This window comes from Habropoda laboriosa, unplaced genomic scaffold (assembly GCF_001263275.1).
Source record: "Habropoda laboriosa isolate 0110345459 unplaced genomic scaffold, ASM126327v1 scaffold578, whole genome shotgun sequence".
NCBI classification, from domain to species: Eukaryota; Metazoa; Arthropoda; class Insecta; order Hymenoptera; family Apidae; genus Habropoda; species Habropoda laboriosa.
Window position 1 is genome coordinate 964,295 of NW_017100941.1, and position 22,431 is coordinate 986,725.

At 36.5% G+C, this 22,431-nt stretch overlaps 1 protein-coding gene and 1 non-coding gene across 2 annotated transcripts in view; one reads left to right on the forward strand and one right to left on the reverse strand.

The window, feature by feature from the left end:
* Window positions 1-19,151: 19,151 nt before the first annotated feature.
* On the reverse strand, window positions 19,152-19,224 carry Trnav-aac. Its single transcript has one exon. It is a non-coding gene; the product is annotated as a tRNA-Val (tRNA).
* Window positions 19,225-21,458: 2,234 nt separating this feature from the next.
* LOC108577560 (prosaposin) overlaps window positions 21,459-22,431 on the forward strand; it is a 5,215-nt gene continuing 4,242 nt past the window's right edge. The window contains exons 1-2 of the mRNA XM_017940741.1: window positions 21,459-21,692; window positions 22,311-22,416. Coding sequence (XP_017796230.1) covers window positions 21,656-21,692; window positions 22,311-22,416 — 143 coding nt within the window. The 5' untranslated portion in view covers window positions 21,459-21,655. The remainder of the gene's footprint in view (window positions 21,693-22,310; window positions 22,417-22,431) is intronic.

Sequence of the window (22,431 nt, forward strand, 5' to 3'; positions counted from 1 at the left end):
AAACCAACGGGAAGGATTGCAAAGTACAATCAGTTAGCCCCGACAATTTAGCCAAAGCCCAAAAAATGAGGATTATGTAAGTCGAGGAAATTGGAAAATTCACTTACACCCTCTCTTGTATTCCTTGGTGGTTCTTTACGCCGACCTACCACGTTTCACCCGTTAATTTCTCAAAATAACACCAAATTAATTTACACCACTCTCACCCTCGGCGATTAAATTACATTTATTTGCATGCATCCTGTAACACGGCGCGATTTGACCTGAAGACTGATTACATCTGCAATTCAATCGAAAGCAGTGCAACTAATTCATCAACACACGTTTCCCTCTGTCGTTATTACTACCACCCACCCCCATCGTTCGAGATCAATTTCAATGAGTGAAAAAAAAAAACAACAAAAAGAAAAAAAAAAGAATCACCCTCACAAGCGCGAGATACACCGAGTAGAATAAAGAAAACGAGCAGCCCTACATTCGAAATAGCGCGTGATGTAATAGAATAGAAACGCGGCACATCCTGGGTCGAATTACGTAAGACGACAAGGATAATGACGAACGCTGGAGAAGGTGCATAGAGAGAGAGAGGAGGAGGGAACTGGCTGAGCCATGGTGGATCGATGCAATCGATAAAAAAAACTTTGTCCCTCCAGCAGGTCTCTCTTGGACTTTTTGGTGTGCGGTGTAACCGTCAGCGTCATACCTTTTCTTCTTCCTGTTCCGTAACGTTCCCCTCTCTCCTAACGTCGGTGTCGGCGTGACAAAGCAGAAGTGGGTGGACAGGGTGAGTGGAGCGCGGTCCAAAATGTGGCTCCTTCTCGCAGGACGCTGAGGACGAGGACGAGGACGACGGAGGGGGGGAGGGTAGTTCTAGGGACTAGCGCGAGGGCGGATCAATACAATCGCTAATCCGGTGCATTGTGAGGCGAGGCGTGGCGTAGCAAAGAGGCGAGGTGAGGCGGTGGTGGTCTTGCTTGCCTTCTCATCCCCCACGTCTCAACCGCCGGTTTCAACCCTCTCCACCCACTCTCTCACCCTTCCATTCCAGCCTCCTCCTGCCGCTCTCTACGTTTCAACCCCTCGACGAGCCTGCCTCTGCCTTCCTTCGTAACCGTTCGGCCCACCCGCGCCCCTACAACGTCCGTTGCCTTCCACCGCCGGCACCGTCTTGCCGCACTTCCGTTTCCAACCCTTAACCTAGCCGTCGACGAACCAACAACCCCCTTGGCGAGCTCTACGCTGTAGGATCACCCGCTCCGGCTACGAAAACGTAACTTACGCCGTGGAAGTAAATTCGTCTTTCGACCAGCCTTTTCCTTCCCTCTTTTTCTCTCTTTTCTTTTCTTTTGCTCCATCTTTCTTCTTCTTTCTTTCTTTCCTTCTTTATTCCCTACCATTTCCTACTGGTACGCGGCGAACCCGGGACTTCGTTCTCCACGGGCACCGACAGCGAAATCGACGATAAGGGAATTGCGATGAATTAGAGCAATGAGGGATTTCGGTCGTCTTGGAACTTTTACTCGAACGTAATTCTTTCGACGGTGACTCTCCGGTCCCTTTAAACTTCCTCGAAGAAATTGTGTCTCTGTTTGGTATTGGATTAGGTTTATTCTTTTCTTTTTCTTCATTTGTTTTCTCTTTCCTTCTTTTTTTTTCTATTTCTAAGATAAATTTGATTTACTTCGACGGACGCGAAGCAGCGTTTTACTTTTCTTTAAGTAGTTGCACTTGGGTAATTTGTGGGGTATTGCCGTGGAAGTGTTTCAAGGAGAGAATAATTGGGAGAGATAAGTTAAATAGGAGTTGGAATCTTTTTTAGATCAGAACCTGTGAGAGAATTATCGTTACCAGCGGTGTATCATAATTCATAAGGGAGATGTTGAGCACTTAAAAACCGTGCAAAATATTCATTCGAGGATAAAATACCTGTTTCGTGTATTAACTTATTTTTGTAGCCACAGAAGGCGCAAGTCGGTAAAAAATTCAAAGGGATTAAGAACGTAGTTGAAAAAGGTAAGAATGCTTAGTTGTAAATCCTCGTCTCCGGGGAACTGAAGAGGTAAATACCTTTCCGACTACAACTCCTTTCTTGTATCAAAATTGATAAAAATGACTGTTTCATTTAAATATAGGTTACAATTTTTTTTCTCTTCTAAATATACAGTCGTGATACTTCAACTATTGCCTCCATCACTCTAAATTAATTCTTAATTGATTGCAATCTTACTTCATGTTCCAAAATTGATAATATACAATATTAAAAAATATTTATCTCCTACACAAAAATTTCTTTAAATAAACAGTAAAAAAATAGAATAATTAAAAAGTATGTCTTATTCCACCAATAAAACATCGAAACATTTTACAAAAACTTTTTTTCATAAGTTCTAAGTGTAAACACTAACAATTAACATTAAGACACCGAAAAATATTTTCAAAACGAATACAAAGCACGCACGACAAAATATAACGTTGTGGTGGTGGAATATTTTGCAACACGTTTCACAGTTGTTTGATAACAGCCAGGTAGACACAAAGTATAACTGCTGCTCACAGTGTAGCACAAACTTACGAGCACAGCCGTGAATAAATACATTCAACTGCAACGATGTTCCTTCGTTACAGCACAGTGTCTTTATATTTAGCTTTTGACAATTCCTACTATTAACATTTTACCCAAGATACTCTTTTTCACAATCTCCATTTTATTCAACGCCTGAACAATTAAACCTATTCCACTGCGAACGTCCAACAACGAAAAATTCAAAATCAATTTCCATCCAAATTTTTAACACAGTGGAACCTCGATAACTCAAACCTCAAAGGAAGGGAAAAAATCTTCGAGTTATAGAGTTATACATATATACTTTTTCTTTTTTGATCCAGTTTCTACTGTTTCAACTATGTTCATTTTATCAGCCAATGTTAATATTTTCCGCTTGCGTTTAGAATTCATTTTGTTACATCCGACATTTGTTACATAATCCGAAGAAAAGAATGACAAAACAATAGAACTGTGCTTTAACTTATCCCTTCGATCTTTCACAGCAAACTGCTTTCGCGATCAAAATGCGTGCACTGTTTATCCCCATAAAAGAATAAACAATTGACGATCGTTGAACCGTTGATTCTATCGGATCGATTCACTGATACGTAGAAATTAACTTCGACTTGTACAACTCGTAGTTCTTCTCAATTTGAATTGGAGAAGTAAAATACAAATAATTCCAGTTAATGGAAGTTTTATTTCGAGTTGTAGAGGTTTTCACGACGGAGCGGAAGAGAATGAAGAAAATTTTCGTCTTACAGAGGTTCCACTGTATCACAAAATCACTTCGTCAAACACATCCAAAAAAAACAAGAAGAAAGAAAACACTCCCAATCCTCAAAATCAACAAAAAAAAAAACTATCCCCAAGTGACGATTAAAATGTAAATAATAATCGTCAACTAGCCAAGGAAGCTAAGGTTAACGAGTTGTCCCTATAAAAATTAGTGGAAAACGATTTGAGGAGGACCGTCAAAAGATTCGTTGCGCTGTTGGCTGCAAGGGGTTGCATCATACTCCATAAATATGGAGAAAGTATGAGAGTGGGTGCAAACCGGTGGGGTGCTATGCGAGTGGATCGTCCAACCCCGTGGTTCTAGCAATATCACCCCTGCATCGTTCACAGGACCGCCCACTCTTAAGCGAGATGGACCCAAACAAACTCGTTCACGAACAGCCGAAACTGTGTTACTAGAATAAACTCTGTCCGACGCAGAAGCAATTTACCAATACATACACACACGCACACACTTCTCTCGCGTAGGCGCGCTCGCGCGTGCAAACTTCTATTTGCAAGAGAGCATTTACGTGTAAATGTATGTACAAGTTGCTCGGCCGCCGCCACACTAGAGGGAATTCCCTTTCGGTTGGCATCAGAAGTGGAAGAAAGTGCAATAAATTCGGTTGTATAATACGGGCTAGGAAAAGTTTCGCGGGTAGAAACGCGCGCCGCGACCTGGTGCACAGCCAGTCGACGTCGATTCCGCGGAGTCAGGCCAAGCCAGGCAAGAACCGTGCAACAAGCGTCCGTTTTATTGTTCCTGAAAGATTTGCTCTTTATTGCGGGGCCGCGGAAAGGGAGAAGAGACGGTGACTCCGAGCCTCGCTAAATAGACGGGAACAAACTTGCAAAGATCCGTGTCCGATTGCATGCGGAAACCGCGGTCGTCTTACCCGCGGAATTGTTCCAGTTAATGTTTTCGGAAGGTTGTTACGGAACGGGGCTGCTAAAGGGGTAATTGTTCAGGATGATAATGTGGAGAATGGCTGGTTGGTTCGGTAAACGCGTTCTGTAAATTGTGTGTAAATGATGCGAGAACGTTGATCACGTTTCTCCGGGTAATGAATGAAATTTGTTTTGTTGGGGATTTTGGTATTTTTATTTAGGGAGAAAATTGGTGTGTAAAGGGATAATAATTGATCTTTCGATCACTTTTAGAACGTTTTAATTTTTATGTATCATTTTGCAGGAGGGATCATTTCCTTTGTATAACAAAGGAAAGTCTTTGATTATTTTCATTTAACTCTAGTGAAAGATTTAAGCGTTTATTTCAGTTAATTTGTATTATTAAATATTACTTTATTGCATAAATCGATGATTTTCAACTTATGTTATGTGACTGAATATTTTTAGAGTGATTTAAGAATCGCTAAAAATTTCTAAAGAATAAATGAGCCCTTTAATTATTTCATGATTTTCTCAAAAATATATTACAAAAGAACTACTTATTGAGCAAAAGATAACAAAGTTATTGCTAAAGTTAAATATAAAAAGAACAGACAATCTTTGATCCAAACTTCGTCGCCTTTAGTAGGGACAAAACTATCAATTCTATTTGTTAGTATTTTCTTTCAATATTTTATTGTTTTATCAAAGAACTTTCACAATAAACGTCAATCAACAAGACTGTATCGAAAGGGCGCTTTAAACCTCCCCCGAAATTTCATCGCGAAGGTACAGAAATAAAAATGAAAGAAACGGAAATTACAAGATGTTCGAAAACTGAGTAATTTTCAGCCTTCAAATCGAATGGCCATCTGAGGACGTGCACGCCGATGGGGAGGAATACGTACGAATAGTAGAGCCAGCCAATTATCAAGTGATTGCTCGCAGATTATAGGAAATGCAGTTCCACAAATGGGAGGTGTTCATTGGCACGTGTATGCGCCGCTACCAACTCATATCTACAATTCTCTGCTTCCTCTGTCGTGTCCTTCGCGAATTGCCTATCGGTGTTTGCTATCTGTCAAGCAAGCCCCAAAATCCTATGTTCCTTAGCAGACTTTCAATTATCCACGAATAATTCGATAATACGTGAGAAAGGAAACGATCAAATTTTCTTCTAGTTCTAATATTGTATTACAATATAATAACATAAACTTTTGATATATTATATTATTTACGATACAATCCCAACTTAGACACCCCCAAAATTTTAAAGGCACAAGCTATTTACATTTAAATGCACCAGTTACAGTATTTTAATTAATAGAATCTCACTTGAAACGAACAAATATTGTCATTCGATTGATTTTTTTAGCGATTCACTAACATTAAGGCAATAACCATTGTTATTTTTGAGAATCATTAGCACAATAATTGTGCACCTTAAACACTACATTTTATGCAAACATTGCAAATAGAAAAAGTTACCCATACAATAATAATAACATATTATGTTAATTATAACAATTGAATGCAACGAAATGCACTACAATCTGCACCATTTAGACAAATCTTTTAATTTTAAAAACCCACACTATACAATATAAAACCGCATCAACACGGATCCAAAATCACCTATACTACTTACCAAAACTCCAAAGTATCCCTCAGACGTGAATTATCAATCAGGGAACCTAATCCGATAAAGCTCGTAAACTTGAAATTACATCAACCGGAGAAAAGCCGAAAAAAGGCAAGAAGAAAAAAAAAGCAGAAAAGAAAAAAAGAATTTGAATTTTCCCCAATATCCGGAACCAGCTGTTTTCGGCAGCAAAATACAAGGCTGTGTCCACTTAGAAGGAGAGTATCGGTTATTAGACGACCCGGTTCCAGCAACGGAGCACCGTGTCCAGCCTGTCTGCGCCAAGTTCTGCAATCGGTCCTCTCTTTTTCCATCTCTCTCGCGACACGGACACTCTGTTCCTCAACCGGAGTGCTCTTTTCCCCTTCCCCAACCTAGCTGGTCTGGCTCGCTCTGTTTCTACCCTGCTTCCGGGTTTACCTCTTTCTGTACGAGCGACCCGCTGCCTCAGCCCCTTCATCGCTCGCCACTCAGACTTCAATTAATTTCGCTGGTTCTGGACCGGCCGTTTTCCAATTTCGAGTTTCTCCGGTGAACACGAAACACGGCCCTCGATACGATGAAATGGTCGCCGGCGAAGATCCGTTGCGTCGATGTTTATACAGGCGCGCGGGCGAGTAGACGCGACATATACGCTCACGCTCGCGAAGCGAGCGTATATGTGAAACAGAAAGAGAGAGAGAGAGAGAGAGAGAGAGAGAGAGAGGTGTGCTTAACGCGAAAAATTAATTACATATGCACCCCCCGTCGCGTGGTTTCGGTGGGCTATTCCCTTGTAAACGGTATAAAAAAGGGGGAGGGAAAACGCTCGCGGCTGGATTAACATGACGTATGAAGAGCACGCGCACGGTGAACATATCTGATAAAATCTGGCGAGACTTTTCGAGCACGCAGCAGCAACACAACGCTCGTAAATCGGTGGCTTCCGATGCTCCGTCGACAGAGTTTTATGGGCCTTCTGGAGCTGAAACACGCCGCCCCCGCCGCGATCCTGTTTACCGAAGCGCTCCGCGTAATACGCGGGAATTCCCCACCAGGAATCGTTGACGAACTGTTCCTAGTGTACGACGCGAGAACCGCTTTGATGGATGCGTTCACGGCCGAAAACATCAAGACGGCCGAATTCGGAGATATTTATGATGGACCAAGTATCAATTTCTGCCGAACACTTTAAGCGCCGGACCCGCTTTAACCCTCGGAAGACGAATGGTTTTAGAAAGGACGCGGGAGACGAAATCAGGGGCATTTTGACCGACAACAAAATTTCTATCGTACACGGGTTTCCAGAAGTAATTGTGTACAAATGTGTATACTTTCAACTGTATATATTTGATATTTTTCTTCTTTATTTACATTTGATACGTAAAATAGGTGTATTTCCTGTACCAAACGTAATCTGAGCCGCCTGAGTTTATCACTGTTGAGTCAAAATGACCCTGCAATTCGTCGTACAAGAAAACAGTGTAATGTTTAACTTTTAAATGCGGGGAATTCCTGTGTTTTATTATTTGGCGCGTTGTACGAGGAATCGCGTTATATGAAAACAGTTGTCGCAAAATCTCTTGCGCGTTATAGGAATTCTACTGTATAGAAGAATGACATAGTAATCATCTGTTTAGTACGGATGGACGCTGATGTTTTTTTATTCTTCGCGTCGTGTTCTTTTTTGTCTCTAAATTAGATAATTAAATGTCTTAGTAACAGTGTTCTATCCACAAGAAAAGTGTAATGCTTCTATGTGAAAAATCAATGTTACAAAGAAAAAACATTGTGAAGAATTGTTGGGTTATTTCCAACCCAGATCGTACGAAATTAGTTACAGCAAAACATCCAAAATGACATAAACCACCAATTACCGTATCGCAAAAGATTAATTACACAGATTAAAATGGATATCTGGCGTAATTTAATTTATACCAAGTAGATCTACGTGTAATACATAACGATCTTAATTTTTGTCATTACCCGAAAATGTAGCTCAAACTAATAAGCTCTGTAAAAATTCCACGAAACGAAAGGTAGCCCGGGCTCACTATTCACGCGAAACACCGCAGACTTACTTATTCAACGATCCCTTCGCTTGACCCAGCAAGATAACAGCCACGAAACACGAAAGACACCTACTCAAGCAGCAACGTCGATGCAACGTTAACCTTTATTTGCCCCGAACTTCCAAACTTTATCGTCCGCGAAACGTTTTCTCCGTATCGCCCCCCATCTCTCTCTCTCTCTCTCTCTCTCTCTCTCTCTCTCTCTCTCTCTCTCTGTCTCTAATAAAAATCCCTCGAGCAACCTACAATCGTTCAACATTTATACGAAATATCCTACAATTTCCTTACAAGCGGTCAAAGATCACAACATCTTACTAAAAAAGCAACCAAGTAAAGAAGTGTAGGTACTGACTTGAAAACAAGTTCACAGAGATCGATGGAGTTCAAAGTTGCGTCGCTCGATTCGATGGTTACTTATACGTTAGACAGTTGATGTACCGAAGAATTTACTGGGTTATTTATGCAGAGATGAGAAAGTTCTCTCTGATTGGTAATAACGTAATAAGCCCATCTTCTCTTACACAAACATAATTTTTGTCATTAACACGTTAACTGCCGTGATTTACATGTTTTGTTCAGGGTGCCAGAAAAAAATTTTCATTATTCTAAGCATAATATATTATGCTTTATTATTTTTTTTTTTTAATTCAAAATAATCTATCTAGTTAGCTATGATGTTCGAAATTTTGTAGTTGACGATATTCATTTTATTTTAATTATTCTAAACATTTGAGGCCCTCTGAGGCCCTTTGAGGTCACATTTATAAATGAGACATCGAGACTAAATAGTGAATGATTCGATGAACTTCAAAGTGATGGATACTGCTCTAAGATAGAAAATATGCTTACATTCAAGATAAGTAACCCCAAAATTTCATACACAATTACGCATACGACCCTTGTATTTCTTACTCATCAACCCCGAGTCGTAAGCTTTTAAACCTTTTCACTCATCAATCCTCGTGACTCGAGGATGGAAAAATAGGGCTATTTAAGGGTTTCAGGAAGATTTAGGTTATGACTACGTAGGAGAGTTCGAAGGTGAAAACTCCAGTATGAATAATGGTGAAAGTTGGTCACTAGTTGTGACTACAGATGCGACTAAAACAAAGCCATTAAGGAAGAAAATATTTCACGGTATAACACTATGATTATGAATTGGAAAATATTTGAACAACTATGATTTCCATTAGGTATTATTATCGTGTTCCGCGTGTATTCGCGTGTTGGGTGTGTCCGAGACAGTCCGTTGTCAGCGTTTCACCGAAAGTGCGTTGCATGTATCTTTCCTTTATACATTATTCTAGTGCTTAACAACTAATTCTTAAGCTATTAAAAATCTAACATTACAATAGTCTAGGTCAGAGGTCTGCAACACGGGGCTCGCGGCCACCCTAGTGCCCGCCAAGCATTTTTAAAGTGCCCGCCGTCACTGTGCCAGATATTTTTACAAAACGATTTTAAAAGATGATTGTGCGTAAGATAAACCAGTAGAATTTTGTATTAATAAATTCATTTAAAATATATATGTATTGAATGTCCAGCAAAATTAAGGTAAAGTGCCCTTTATCACAAGCCAGCCATTCGGAGTGCCCTTTTTAATCAAAAGGTTACCGACCTCTAGTCTAGGTGATCTTATGAGGATATGACCCAATCAGACCACATTCCTCTCACCTAACTTCTTTCCAACTCTTCACAGGCTCCTGTGCTATCCTACTACACTTCTTTCCAGCGCGCAGTACACGGTGGTCCCACGGAAACACGCAGAAAAGGCGCGTATAGCGGCCGATCCTTCTACGTCGGGGAGCACCGCGATTGATTTACAATGGGCGAAGGTGTGGCGGAATCCGACACCAATATCACGCCGATACTCGTCCGCGTGGACAATTATCCTGCTGGACAAAGGCTACGGGGGTGTACGCGGCTATCCCACACGTGTATACGAGAGCTGGCCTACGGCTCTTTACGCAGCTGACGCGGCTCGTATTAGGAATCGCGTGGGCACTCGCCGCATGTGCGTGGGCAAACACCCGCACGCCGTGGCACACGCAACTTCGAAGAAAACTCGAACGTTCCTCCAACGCGGCTCAAGGAAGTGCAAGGACCTCCCGATATTTATCTACCATTGAAAGCTGAACGCGCGACCACGACGACGACCGCCTCGAGACCAAACTTACGAGACGCTGCTGCTCCTCCTCGCCTAACGTGACACCTCCTACTCCGAAAACCGAACCGATGCGTGTGAGTGCGTCCGCCGTTTCATTTTCGAAACACGTTAGCGTTATTATAGCGAGAGATGATATCGAGAAACCTGGATTAACGGGTGTGATTGAAACGACTCTGTTTCACGTGTCCAATTGCCGGAAAGTTGATTATCCGAAATAGCGTGTGACTTGACAGACATGAATTTAGTTTCTATAGATATTTCTGTCGTTAATTTCCAACATCTATAAGGTGTCAGTTATATATCTATAAGGTGTCAAATAATCGAGACTTCGGTTAGACGATTTTGCGATGAACAGTTTATACGCTTAGTTAATTATTCTTTAATTATAGTTTATAGTTATAAGAGAGTGTTATAAGACTCGTGGAGAAAGAGCTGATTTTGGAAAGGGTGATTTTCTATTCTCGACACAGCTTAAGGGATCTTCCTACTGTGACGCCAGAAAAAAGCTTCATTCAATCGGAAATATCAAACGAAGCAGCTGCTACACGTATCCTTTTGCAAATTTCTGTGTTTATTCTATCATCTTTCGAGAGGCAAAAATATTTTTTATCAGGGAAAATATCCATTTGTTGTAAAATAGGAGCACCGTGAAGAGAGCACACCTTAAAAAATATCCTTCCCGATGGCTGACACGATATCAGACGTTGTACTCGTTCAAAATACAAAATGTAAATGTATCTCTACACGTGTATCTATCGTCAGAACTGGAATAATAAAAAAATATCGAGCAATAAAGAAACGGCAAGGTTTCAAAGAAATTGCTTTCGATTTTAGCGAAAACAAATGATGGTTTTTTTCATCGCAAACACTGAATTTTAAAAATATTCGTACAATCCTAGTTCAGTCGATAAAACAACATCTACCGAATATACCTGACAAATTTCCAGTGGATCGGATTTCTAGTTTTTTAATAATCATGTCAGCCATTTTCAAAAATGCTGCTTCGAGAAAAACGCGCTTAAAGTTTTAACTACAGCTTAAGATTACATACATGTATATAAAGCCGCTTCCTTTCAAGGCATATATCTCTGCCAATATTGAAAATTAACCTTTAAAAATTCCTGGACATATTTTCGAGATGTTAAACTATAAGAAAATGCAAAAAAAAAAATAATCAATTTTTTCAACCCGTCACAGTAGGAAGATCCCTTAAACACGGAACTTAACCCTTTCATGACCAAATTACTTTTTTAAAAAATTTCTTATTTGAATCTTAAACCGAGATCAATTTTTCTCTGAAAACTCAAATGGTAAAAGATACATATTCGTCTCGTTGATCTCGAAAGGATCAAAGGATATAAATATCAGCGAGTAAGTATCAATCTTACGCATCTACGTCGCGCAACAACAATAACACAGCTACTTTTCATTCGTGAAAAATACTTGCTGACCACAAATTCAATAGAAAGATTAGCATTTAATTTCCAAGTACGCGATGACTGGTCGTCGCATATTTGCATACACCAGCGATGCACGCTTTTCTCCTTCTTTTCTTCCTTCGTCTACCCCCCATTGTTCTTCGGGTGATAATGAGCTCATAAATACTCGGCAATCATCGAATAAGGCTCAAGCGACGTACGTTCTTCAGGGTACTATACGTAAGCGAATAACAACCAACCGCCTTCCTTCATGACCGGCAGGTTTATGTCTTCTCTCGTCACGCCTCTACGTGCTGAACAAGACAACCTCAACTTCCCTTCCTCTTCTTTCTCTTCCTCGTTTTGCGAGATTTCACCGGAAGAAGGGAACAAGGCGAAACGAATTTCAAACGTATGCACACGTGTGTGTATTATACGTTGTATATTTACCGACGTACCGTACGACAGATTGCGAGAAAATGGCTAATCATGGCTGTACGAAATAATAATGTATTTACATAGGTATATGTTGAACCATTCTTTCGAAAAGAGAAATATTGAAAAATTGTCAATTTCAATATCAACTACATCAAATGGAACATGGACTAACCACACGATCCCTAGTTCTAATATTTAAAAAATATATATGCAAGACAATATCTTATATATTTTTTTCTCATTATTTACAGCTGTTTCTGTACTGTGTTAGGTAAGAAAAGTTAATGTATTATAGATTAATTTTCAATTGGTAATACTCAGTTTTGTGAATTCAAATGAAAGTTAGTGTTAAAATTCACTTTTGTTGCTAATATAACTGTTTTTGTTTTTCTAAAGGAATGCAACCTGCAGATCTACATAGAAATATGTATCCATAGTAAACCTAACAACAACTTCGTTAGGATCATAATGTAACTTCTAGCTCCTGTACACTTATATATTTACACGTGTATATATAAACCTCCATTGAGGTTTCCTAAATAAAAAAAAAAAAAAAGAATAACTGTTTTTGTCGCAGCTTGATAAAAATCTGTGGCACGAGTCTAACTTGTTAATCTAAAATTTTTCATTAAATTTCGCTTGCAATGTAAAAACTATTGGTATCAGAAGCTCTGTATTTTTTCTAATTTAATAACGGCGATATCCTAACGAATGTAACAACGTTACATATATTTCGAGTAAGAAAAGTTAAAAAAAAACCTAACAGCCGAAAGTTCGACGATTATAAAACCGAATAGAAAGTGCACCGTTGTAAAACTGTATAAAAGTGCAGTCTCTTTAATGTTTCCTTGTTCTCCAAAAAGACGATTCCTAAACGTTCCTCCAAGTTTTCCTATCTACATACGTACGAATCGAAACGGAGGGTAACGCACGATCTACGCCACGAGTCAGATTATTCGAAAACTATTTTCCCCTCGAAAGACGGGAACAAGTACAGCAGTGTCGCATACGCTCGAAACGGTGCGCAACGCCGGTGCGGGATTGTCGTTACAATATCGTAGTAACATCTCTACAAACGACGCTCCGCTGGAGCCCGAATAAATTTAAAGAACGAACAAGGGAGATCGGTAAAATCCTGGCTTACACGACAAGTTTCTCTCACCGGGAACAACTTTGACACCTACGCGAAATTTCTTCGTCAAACTAACGTTAACCGTTTTTTTTTTTTCCTTCTTTTTCTCTTTTCTTTTTTTCCAACTCGTACAACGCGCGCCATTGCAAGACAATAGCATCGTTACATCTCTATTCAAGTCTCTTTACTTATCGACGACACTCGGAGAAACGTGTAGAAACGTGAAATAAAATGTCACTGATTTTTACCGGTAATGAAATTCTATGGTAAATCTTAAAATTAGAAAAGCACAACGCAATAAGGATATCTGATATATTTGTATAATATAGATGCACCGTATTATCGCCATAGTTCAATTTCTTAATAATACAAAGTTCACCATGGAATGAACTCCAATGCCACCTGCAGATGCAACGATGCACTTGCATATATGCGTACATTACCGACGTATGCGTTCATACACTTTTTTATCGACTATTCTTTTTACCACTAAAGTAAACCACTCATCCAATGCATTTTTTTGTCACTTGACTCTAGGAGTCCTAGAACCCCGTTACCATTCTCGTATCACATCCTACTGTATCGACTAGGACTGCTATTACATCACTGCACTATTAGCGGTAAGAATTGAAATCAAGACGCCGATAGGTATTTGTTATTAGAAATAATTAAGGAGACAAAATTTCAAATCTTAGGATGAATCAGAATGGGATTCAGTCTCACACATTTATGTTTCGGGATCCAAGACAGCCTGAGACGCTAACAAAAGCCCCACTGGCAACTCTTTACATTCAGAGATTTGCGATTCTCATTCGTAGCGATATACGAGTGTCTTATCTTATCTTAATCATTTTACAATTCCCGGTGTAATATTAAAATAATTAAAAAATCCTCTTCTCTCTTAACGAGGTAATAAAAAAATACGAATCGCTGTGAGACACTTTCGCGGCGCGACCGAAACGAAAAATTCGCAGTCACTGGTACGAACCATCGAGCGTAACACGCGACACACTCGTCGACACTATCATGGAGTCACGGAGTTACTCAGAGGCCAAGTAGACTTACGCGTTGACCGAAATAATCGAAGACAGCTAGGTACAACTAGGCCCCGCCGGAAAGAACCCAAAAAGGGAACAACCGGTAACAACGGATTACACAATGAGCGATCACACCAACGACTAACCCGCACGAACTTTTGCGCGAGTAACCCGCGGGCGACTGTCCCGCGCGACCACTCAATGGTAACGAGCGATGGCGAATCAATTTTCACGAAAGCTTTAAAATCCTATTTTCGACATAGGCGATCGTTAACGACGGAAGATATTTTTTTATTAATTCGCTACGAATGAGTCGCATTTCCCCGTATGAAAGCGCCACCAGGTGGCTGGTAACACTAGTGTTAAAAGTATTAAAAAAATAACTATCCCCTATAATAAATTTGGTAATTGTAAATTATAATTATTATCTTATTAATTATCAAATCCAAATACAACCCAAATCTAACACTAACCTATCTCACGTCTTGATTTATGTCGATAATAGGTTTCGCAGTTTTTAAAGGAAAAATATTTGTACTAATCTTTTTACCATTTGTTGCCTTCTCTCATGTCTTGATCTATGTCGATAATAGGTTTTGCAAGTTTTAAATGAGAAATATTTGTACTAACCTTTTTACCATTTGTTGCCCTCTCTCATGTCTTGATCTATGTCGATAATAGGTTTCGCAAGTTTTAAATGAGAAATATTTGTACTAATCTTTTTACCATTTGTTGTGCTATCACGTCATAATCTATGTCGATAACTACAATGCTATGTCGGTACCGCAGAATCTAAATCATCGATAAATTTGAAAACATTGTTGTCCCAATGGTAAATATACACATAGGAAAAGCTCAGTTCAATTTTCCATAGCCATAGAAACGATTATGTTTTAGTAAAAATTAATGCTGGAATTCTTAGATCTTTTTAAATATTCTCAAATAATACATATCCAAAATATTAAATGAGTAGAATATTCTAAGCCAACAAGCAATGAAGATGAAAAAAATTTATGTTCAAAAATTATGGAATATATTTATGTAAGATAATAATCATCATATGTAAGTACGAGGTACAAGATTAGTACACCGTAAAAAATGTTAAAAACGAAAAACAAAATTTTTAAATTATAAAAAAATAAATTTTCAAACAAAATATACAGAAACAAAAAGATGAAAAATGTCGAAAATATTAAAGATACCAAATATATGAGAAATATGGAAAATGTTTAAAAAATACAAAAGATAGTGATATAAAGTTACAAAATGCAAGAAATTACAAAAAAAAATGTTAATTCACTCACTAATTTTCCAAGTGTTAACCTCGATTTGAAACATTGAGGGACGCCATCATTATCCATTTTCTTTTGCAACTTGCATTTATCCGCCATTTTTGCACTTTGCACTAGAACACTCCCGAACACTACCCGAACGTGATGTTTTATTGCCCGATTTCTCTCACAAAACGCAATTAATCATTTATTAAACGATAAATAAATGATTGAAGTTACTTAACACGACACGAGAGGCTTACAGATTCAAAAAAAATTGCGAAAAACCGTTGAACCGAGGCATGGAGACCACTGCGTATCATAAATGTAGTATAATTTATGAAATAATGGAAAATTATCAAAAATTCAATGATCACTCGAAAGCTTGATCAATAAGGAACAAAATGAAATATATCTTTGTAAATTTCAGCCAAGATTTCCGCAATATTCTTTTAATATCGCGGCAGCGCGTTACAGCATTACGTGAATCCTCTGGACCATCGCGAAACACTACTGGAAAAGATCGAGATGACAACTGAGAACAAAGTATTGACTAATAATTGATGTTAGATAATTAATATAATTATTATAAAAAATACAAGCTGTTAATTCACATTAGTGTGGAACAATTTATAACAACATCCAAATATGTCAAACTTGGCGAAAAATCAGAATAAAATGATTTGATTAATTAATAAAACCGGAAACGAAGATTGGTTAGATTTGAAAAAGAAACCCAACCACCATCTATTTTTTAGACATTCCACATTTATAAATTAATAAATTATTAAACAAACCTTAATATCCCAGAAAAATTAAGAAAACACAGTAAGGAATAGTCAACAACCTCAATTGAATAATTTTATTGCGTATTTGTCGTTGCCACCTTGTGGTGGGATTAGGAAAATTTCAATCGATGCATAAATCGAAAATGATGTACAATTTCAGTAGCAACCTATGGAAAAAATCTATTATAAATTTTCAAGTGTTTCTCATCGTTCGGGATATCAGGTTTATGACTGAAAATCAACGTAAAACAGATAGAAATAAAGGACATACGAATTAATGAAGAAGTGCGTATTATTTTCGGTATTTGGTAATTTGTGGTTAGAGTTCGATCTACTTACCGGCCCGGTCTGTTTACCATGCGTTTAGTGGCGCGTGTTAATTTAACTGGCATAGAAGATGACAAAGGGAACAAAAGAAGGTGTATACAGGTAGTTTTACAAGGGGAGTCAACCCCTCAAGGATCGTGACAACAGATATACAAGCAGGTGAAAATTCATTCAAAGGACAGTTTGACATTCATGCTTTGAAAGAAAGTTAAAAGAAATACAACCGCTAACCTATAAAAATTCATCGATAATATAATGACACCTGCATCGATCCAACATTACCACTTAAAGTTTGCACGATGAGACACCGGATAATGATTCAGCTATTGTTAAAAACAGGTATTGTTAGAAGATCTAAAATTTTTTTAACGTAGTTCCATTCGAATTATATTTATTGAAAACAATACGATCGTGTGTGTAGACATGCCCTGCGTTTGTTTATCTTAATTAACTCTCGAGAAGATTCAAATGATTGACTTTAAACCCAAAGTATTGAATTTTATTAAAATTCAAGTTCGTTACATTATTTGTTTCATTGTAGTACTGAAATAAAAAAATTTTTGTAGAAATTTCGTCAACGTGAGGAAATCTGTCACGACATTCGAACATGCAGGAAAATTATGCAGCGTACATTAAGTAGGTATGATAAAATACTATTACAAGGTATTGTTAAGAATATATTAAGAATTCTTTTTTGAAAACTTTCTTAGTACCGTTTGGATTCGAATTAATTTTCGCTGACATGTGTATCTGCGATCGTGCGGGTAGGAAAGACGTCGATTTGATTATTTCAAACAGTCCTCAAAAAAATTCAAGTGGCTATTTTTGGACCCAAGGTACTGTATTTTATTGCAAGACATTCATTATATTATTTGTTCTTTCACGGTACTGAAATGAAAACATTTTCATAGAATTTTCGCACAACGCTAGGAAGCCTCTCGCGACGTTCGAACTTCGAAGGTGTAGGTATATTAATAATATAATAATAAAAAATAATAAAATATTTGTAAATTTTATAATGAAGATTTTTTAACTTTTTACGATATTTTAGATGCGATTTTTTTCCACTTTGTTAATCAACTAGGATTGGATACGACCGTTCATAGAAAAGAGCTGCTTGTATATGTAATTTGAATCATCCTGAAGAGTACTTGGAAGTCTATTTGCGTCCTTGTAGAGGAACCCACGGTACTATTTTTCGTCACGATTCGTCCATCGTTTCATTCATTGTATCATGGATATAAAGTAAGGTTTGTTGATCTTACAAGGGCCATGATGCGTCGACACGGAACAGTGCCGTTTTTGAGAAAGTTAATTGTTTTCAAAGGATTGTATATTTTCTAAAGAATTTGAAAACGAAAACAATTTTCCCTCGAAAGATTGCCCAGCCAGATCACTCTCAACGGCAATGTTAGCCCACACGCAGCGAAAAGAGGGACCCATATAGGATTTATGAGCCGGTTTCCCGAATAAGGGATTCTTTGTGAAACGTCCTGCAGGTATTGTTTACTGGACGAAATGCTTGGTCTGTAGGCGTTGCATAATTGGGAAGCCGACCCAATTTTTTAATTTTTAATTAATTAGACAATCCTAGGTCTCACTTTTTTACATTTCCCTTCAAGATGCGACTTGGAGGGAGGATTTTCGAACGAAGGAGGGAACGCATTTTTAGACGAAAAGCATTCCTCCATCAGACAGAACAAATTCGGATCTCGAACAGTAAACATGTTTTTGGACGTAAACCTTCATACAGAACTCTTACGAACTTTAGAGAAATCTGTTGCACTTGTATAATTGTGAACGTACAAATATCGGACTACTGACACACAGTTCTTATAAAACTGTCTAACAGAACTTTTATATTCTTGGTGTTAGGACTGTCCTGTATAGACATGGCGTAAACTACTACTTATGAATCAAAAGTGATTCGATCACGTTCGTTCCCTATCACGCTGATTTTTCACAGTGATTCATGATTTTTCGTGCAGTTCTTTGCACGCGTAAATTTATAAATTCTTTTATTATCGTTTATTCTAATCTATATGTTACATAACATATATATTGTATAATTATAGCAAATTATTCTTTTATAATTTCTGTCTTTTCTACTGATTTTTAAAAACACAAGTAACAATGTAATTCCTTTTTCAAATCATATTGAATGTTTTTTTTTTTTAAGATAAAATTGCGATCACGATCATAAATGAAGTTAAATCACAATCGTAATCGTAACTCTGCGATCACTGTGATAAATCACTGTTAATGATTTTGTACGTCAACTCTAATCTTATACATCGTCTGTGATAATACTTGTTAATTTACCGACTACCGATAAGTAATATTAGATATTTTTAAACATAAAAAGTATTTACTTAATGAGATAATGTTTAATGAAACCACTAAATATATCTTAAAATCTGTTTAATAGAAATCAGAAACAAAATATAATTTACTAAATGTTATTTAAATGTTATATAGTGTTACATGTAAAAAGATGTCCACCTCTTCTAGTTTTATAGATTCCGTAAACATTTTCAAAAATGTTTAATCACAAGTAAGTTAGACAATTGTATTTAATAGGTAAAAAATAAAAATATATCAATTTGAAGCATACATTTCAGTTTATTCTTTGTCGATAAAAAATATATCAATGAAAATAAAAAAGAATGTTTCCGCCCGGGATCGAACCGGGGACCTTCCGCGTGTTAGGCGGATGTGATAACCACTACACCACGAAAACTATTAATATTGCATTTTTTCTTAATGTTGATAGGGAGAACAAAATTATTAAAAATGAGTAATAAAAATGGTTCCTATTTCATCATACAATATATATTAAAACTTAATGATATTGCGAAAACTGTATCCTATTATTATGTGTTTTGTTTGAAGTAGACCGTTATATAATACAGAATATACATACAATATTTTTATGCGACAATTTTGTTCATTTATACAAAACAGTAATGAATATTCGAATTCACTTCAAATTAATTTTCTCAAGAGACAAAAATGATTCCTAAGGAAGTTATCACAAATTTTATGGAGTTGCCGGATTTGTTAATTAATATTGCATGTAACTGGCAAGTAATATAGAATTTATTTATAATTAATAGAACAACTAACTTAATGTATTTAGGGATTATGTATGTAAGTACCTATTTTTTAAATTGCTACATGTAACATTAATTGAATTATAGAGATAAATGTATCGCGTTTCGCAATTTTTATTTTTAGAAGTATCTCCAACATGGATTTATCACAGGAAGTTTTTAAAATCTTATTAGATAATGATTCTTTAAGACAAAGTAACACTACCGTTTGGTGGTTTGTCTTTCTCGTTTTACGTTCTGTCAGTGTCCTTAAACTCTCAAACATGATTGAACTTTAACCTCCTGACTTACAATTCGAGTACTTGACCGTATTGTAAATTCAAAAATTACATGTGTGACATAAAATAGAGCGTTACTTTGAAAAGTTTGGTTCCAAATTTGACACTATAACAACAATGATAATGACAGCATTTACCAAGTAACACTTGTATATTGTAAATATAGATGTATATAGTCGTATAACAACTCGGGTTGTGTCACAATAATGAATACACGATTTGACTTTATATGTGACTCGAATTTTAACCTTGAAATTGAAAAATTTGATTGAACAATTAAGTCAACCATGAAAAATATGTATGTACGTGCGCTTGCGTGCGCATGCGCTCTGAAAAAACATTCCAATGTTTAATAATAAGCTCATATGCGATATTATTGTATCAACTAACATATTTTATTTTTCAGCTTGTAGCAGGAAAGTGTGAAACGATACTGCGAGCCTAAAGAACTTAATTTTGTAATATAATTTACCTTTATCATTATTTTAATGCTTTTTTACTTTAACGGAAACTTACTTGGAAATGTATTGCGTTCAGTCAACTTCAAGACAATGGTTATTTAATACACACCAATTGATGATAACGTATAGTACTATCTAAATGTACAATATTTAACGTTTTCTGTGTGTATTTAAGGATGCTAATTATGAAATTCCATTAATAACACAATTTTGTATGTATGTATACAAATAAAACAAATCAAAATAACACAATAATGTATGAATTAAAATTTTATATGTTTGCGTATAAAAATAATACATGGTTATATTATCCAATACAAAAAATGATTGCAATACATGTATAATTTCAAGAAGTTAAACTATGTTAATATTAAAATCGGTAATACTATAGGAGTGTAACAATGATAAAAGTTATTTTTATACTCGTTGTAATTATGTAAAGCAATAAGAAAATGGAATATGAGATTGTGATTTTGCGTATGATTCGTGTAGCACAAAGGAAAACCAAAGACCGCAATCGATCAAATGTCGTTACTTTATCAGAAATTCGTTTATCTGTTGTCGACATGTAAGTATCATACATAATTGTGTGTCGATAACAATTTTTCCGCATTGTCGAAAATAATTTTCTACTTGTTATTTTCATCTTTGTTCACCACCTCACAATTAATTACATTCTTCTAATCAGAACATCAATTTATGATTAGAAAGTAAAAAGTTGCGACACTATCAACAATCAAAGATGTTTGTTTAGTGTCGTACATTTTTTAAATGTACACCAACAGATGCCACCACAAACACTATCTGTTTCAACGAAAATCAATCCAACAGTCATTAATTAACAAATAGTTCTCATAAAAAAAAAACAAAAAAGTTCTCATAAAAAAAGGATATGCATAATTTTATTTAAATTTTAACGAAATTTTAATGTCTCACATTTTAAGAAAGCAACTATGTAAACTATCGAGTACCTTGTATGCCATAAGTAGGAAGGAAGTGCATATCACGTGACGGATATGCAACATTCCTATTGGCTATTCAGTGACATAGAAAGAAAGGGAATGATAAAACGTATCACTTAAAGAATGCGTATAAGCGCTAAGAACAGTCATTTGACAGTAGCGCCTGACGAATAAATCCTAAATAATTTTTCGATATTCCATTCAACTACGTTCTTGCGGATTTTGTTACGAGAGTAATTACACGTCATCGTCAAATAGTGTTGTGGATGAGAAAGTAACAAAGGAATAACGTAATTAAATCTTTACATTTACACTTGTACGCTTTCCACAACTGAAATCGAGAAGTGAAACGCTAAGATGAAGATTTTGATCGCGCTTTGCGCGATCCTTGCTGGTAAATATTTCGATTATTGTACATTTAACTTGATTCTTTTGTTTGTTCAGCTGCGACGTAATTCAGCGTTATTTTCTTTTCTTGTACTTTATATCTTTGTTCTTCATATTTGGAACCTAATTTTTTACGCCATAATTATTGAAACCTTATCGAAAACACAATATTATTATTGTACTTTGGAATCGTAACATTATGGAGATTATTTGGTTCAAAGATAGTTCATTATATATGTATAATTTGAAAATATGATATCAGTTTTCTTACATTGCTGCATCCAGTAATTGTATCCTTATTATTCACAAAAGATAGTATGTACTTGCTTATTCAGATGAATGGGATGAGTCAGTGCTTAACAATTGTTGTGGAATAGTTTATGGTTAACAGGAATATTCCAAACCATGCATTCACAAGTTGTTAGCTACATATCTTGCTTCAAATAAAAATCTTTATTTATTACTTTGTATTTATCATTTAACTAGCATTATTTGAAAACAAATGTGCTTATTTATTTTATTTAGTTTGATAAAGATATATGATATTGTTTACCTTATTATATATTGTTACTATAATAATATTTCATCATGCTTTTATGTATGCTTTAACATACATATGCTTTAGTATGCACAGCAAGGATAGTAATTAATGCTGAGGGACCAGCAAATCTTCATCTTTTGGGTGAACAGGAATGTACATGGGGACCTTCTTACTGGTGTGAAAATATTAAGTAAGTTTCATAAAT